The following is a 3,077-nucleotide window of genomic DNA, read 5'->3' as shown; positions in this document are numbered from 1 at the left end:
TCGGTAAGGTCAACTTTTTAAGGCGGTTCATATCCAATTTGGCAGGGAAAATCCGGCCATTGACCCCTCTGCTCAAACTAAAAGACACGGAACGGTTCGTATGGGGAGCAGAACATCAAGCGGCCCTCGACGATATCAAGAAATAATTATCTCAACCACCGGTCCTTATGCCGCTGAAGAGAGGGAAACCCCTGAGACTTTACATTTCGGCTTCGGAGAGCTCTATCGGCTGTCTGCTGGCTCAAAAAAAGAGTCAGAATGAGAGCAAGCAGTGCACTACCTGAGCCGTACCCTTAACATGGCCGAACTAAACTATTCGCCGGTCGAAAAACTATGCTTAGCGCTCTATTTCGCGGCTACCAAGTTGCGCCATTATATGCTCCCCTCGGTCGTTCAGATCATCTCCAAGATCGATCTCATCAAATATATGCTCACTCGGCCGATCATACGCGGCCGAATCGGGAAATGGACGATGGCATTGTCCGAATTCACCTTCCAATATGTGGCTTAGAAATCGATCAAGGGTCAGGCATTGGCCGACTTCTTGGCTCACCACCCGGCTCAGGGGCAAGAAGAGGAGTTGGAGGTCGAGATCGGTATGGCCCGCATGGAGAAGAACTACTGGACCATGTACTTCGACGGCTCCAGTACTGAGGCCAGGTCCGGAGCCGGAGTCGTGATTGAGTCCCTTCAAGGACAAAGCTGGCAATTTGCGTTCCAGCTTGATTTCAAATGCACCAACAATCAGGCCGAATACGAAGCCCTCATCATCGGCCTCGAAATTCTGAAAGAAATGAAGGCGACCCCTGTCTTGGTCTACGGTGATTCTCAGCTGGTAATTAACCAACTGACCGGGGAATACCAGTGCACGAGCGAGAATTTAACTATGTATTACGTAGCGGCCCTCAATACGGCCGACGATTTCTCCAGGATTTCCTTTGTCCACGTACCGCGCGCCGAAAACCATGAGGCCAACGAGATGGCCCAGGTGGCGTCAGGTGTGAATATTCCGGACAATGACCACGATCGTGTGATCAGAGTCGAGAGGCGCACCTTGCCAGCTTTGGCTGAACGGGGAATGACAGCGCAAGTGTCATCGGCCGAGATCACTGACGAAATCAACACGGCCGAGGTCGATTGGCGCTACCCTATAGTAAGGTATTTGCGCGACCCCTCCGGCAGCCATGAGAGGACTACACGTTTCCGAGCCCGGTGCTATTTAATTTACCAGAATGAGCTATATCGAAAGGGATCAGACGACTTGTTGCTCCTATGTCCCAGCGCCGAAGACATCAAGGTCATCATGACCGAATCCCACGAGGGGATCTGCGGTGCTCATCAGTCTGGCGTCAAGATGAGATGGTTGGTTCGGAGGCACGGCTATTACTGGCCGACCGTTTTAAAAGATTGCATAGAGTATGCGAGGGGGTGCATCAAGTGTCAAATCTACGGCCCCATACAAAGGGTACCGGCCGAAGCTCTCCACCCGGTTACTAAACCGTGGCCGTTCAGAGGTTGGGTCGTGGACATCATCGGCAAGATCCATCCGGCCGCATCCAACCAGCACGCATGGATTTTGGTGGCGACTGACTATTTTACTAAATGGGTCGAGGCAGAGTCCTATCGGTCAATTTCTAGCGCACAGGTGGTCAAGTTCTTCGAGAATCACATCGTCCACAGGTTCGGTATACCTGAGACTATCACGGCCGATAACAGCCCAGTTTTCGCATTGGCCGAGACTCGGGAGTACACCGAAAGAATGGGGATCAAATTGATCCACTCAACACCTTACTATCCCCAGTCTAACGGACAGGCCGAGGCAAGCAATAAAGTAATCAAGGGCATTTTCGAGAAAATGATTGAGGAAAAACCTAGGGCATGGCACGACTTGCTCCCCGAAGCCCTTTGGGCTTACAGGATCTCAAAACGCTCGGCCACAGGCACGTCTCCTTATGCCTTAACCTACGGTCATGACGCCATCGTTCCAATGGAGTTAACGGTTCAGTCTCTTCGTGTGGCCGAACAGCCTGGACAAGAAGGGAAGGATTATGCGCAAGCCATGGCTCAGGAGTCAGAAGATTTGGAGCAATCCAGACTCGATGCTTATAACCTAATGCAGGCCCAGAAGCAGATTGCGGCGAGAGCCTATAACAGAAAGGTCAAACAGAAGACTTTTGCCGAGGGCGACTTAGTATGGTGAGCCGTGCTTCCTATCGGGACAAAGGACCCTCGGTTTGGCAAGTTCTCACCCAATTGGGAAGGGCCGTTCATTATTGAACGAATCCTTGGCCGAGGTGCATTTCAATTGAGAGATAGGGATGGGGAATGACACGAGTTGCCAATAAACGGCCAATATTTGAAGAAGTATACCCCGTCGTTATGGGAAACGGCCGAGAAAGAGTGCTAAGGATTGCAATTGGCAAGTAAATAAAACGGTGGAACAAAAGGAAAGGAAAATCATACTTCATTTAAAAAGGGGACACATTTACAAAGAAACAGCCAGGTCATGGCTGATTACAAATACACATGATAAAAGATCACATCCTAAATCTACGAACAACGGCTTCATGATCTTCTTGCTGGACAGACAAACAGTTCACCTCGAGGTAGTATCCCCGCCACCCATGTCGTCACCAACCACGGAAAGAGCCGTCACTCCGAACATGGTAAGCGTAAGGGCCGTCACTTCGGCCGGGGAAAGCGGCCGACACTCTGGCCATGATGAGCGGCCGTCACTCTGGCCACGGTAAGCGACCGGGGCACTCAGCCGAATAAACACGACCAAGTTAGAGTCATCATACCGGGTACTCCCATCTTCATCAATCGCATTGCAGTTTCTCCTCAGCTTCACAGGGAAGGAGGTCGTCTTCCTCCAGGGATGAGAGGGGACCTCGGCCGCATCTTGGTTTTGGCTCACGTCGACTTCCCAGGACGAAAGGCGGTTGGTAGATAGCAGGAGAGGAGGAGCCATCTGGACCAGGCCAAACTGCCAAATCATGAGGTTCAGCAGATGTAGCTCCTTGGCTTTGGAAGGGCTACAATAAGGGCCATTAGAGCAGGATTGAGACAAAGAAGGA

The 3,077-nt window shown here is 51.3% G+C and overlaps 1 protein-coding gene across 1 annotated transcript; it reads left to right on the top strand.

Moving 5' to 3' along the window:
* Positions 1-628: 628 nt before the first annotated feature.
* LOC148294284 (uncharacterized) lies at positions 629-2,192 on the top strand. The gene is made up of 2 exons (XM_088253682.1): positions 629-1,362; positions 2,120-2,192. The coding sequence occupies exons 1-2, from the start codon at positions 629-631 to the stop codon at positions 2,190-2,192; spliced, it is 807 nt and encodes a 268-aa protein (XP_088109808.1).
* Positions 2,193-3,077: the final 885 nt, after the last annotated feature.

Source organism: Prunus avium, chromosome 5 (assembly GCF_965620075.1).
Source record: "Prunus avium chromosome 5, drPruAviu1.hap1.1, whole genome shotgun sequence".
NCBI lineage: Eukaryota > Viridiplantae > Streptophyta > Magnoliopsida > Rosales > Rosaceae > Prunus > Prunus avium.
Note: the sequence above shows the minus strand (reverse complement) of the source record. Positions and strands in the feature narration are given on the sequence as shown.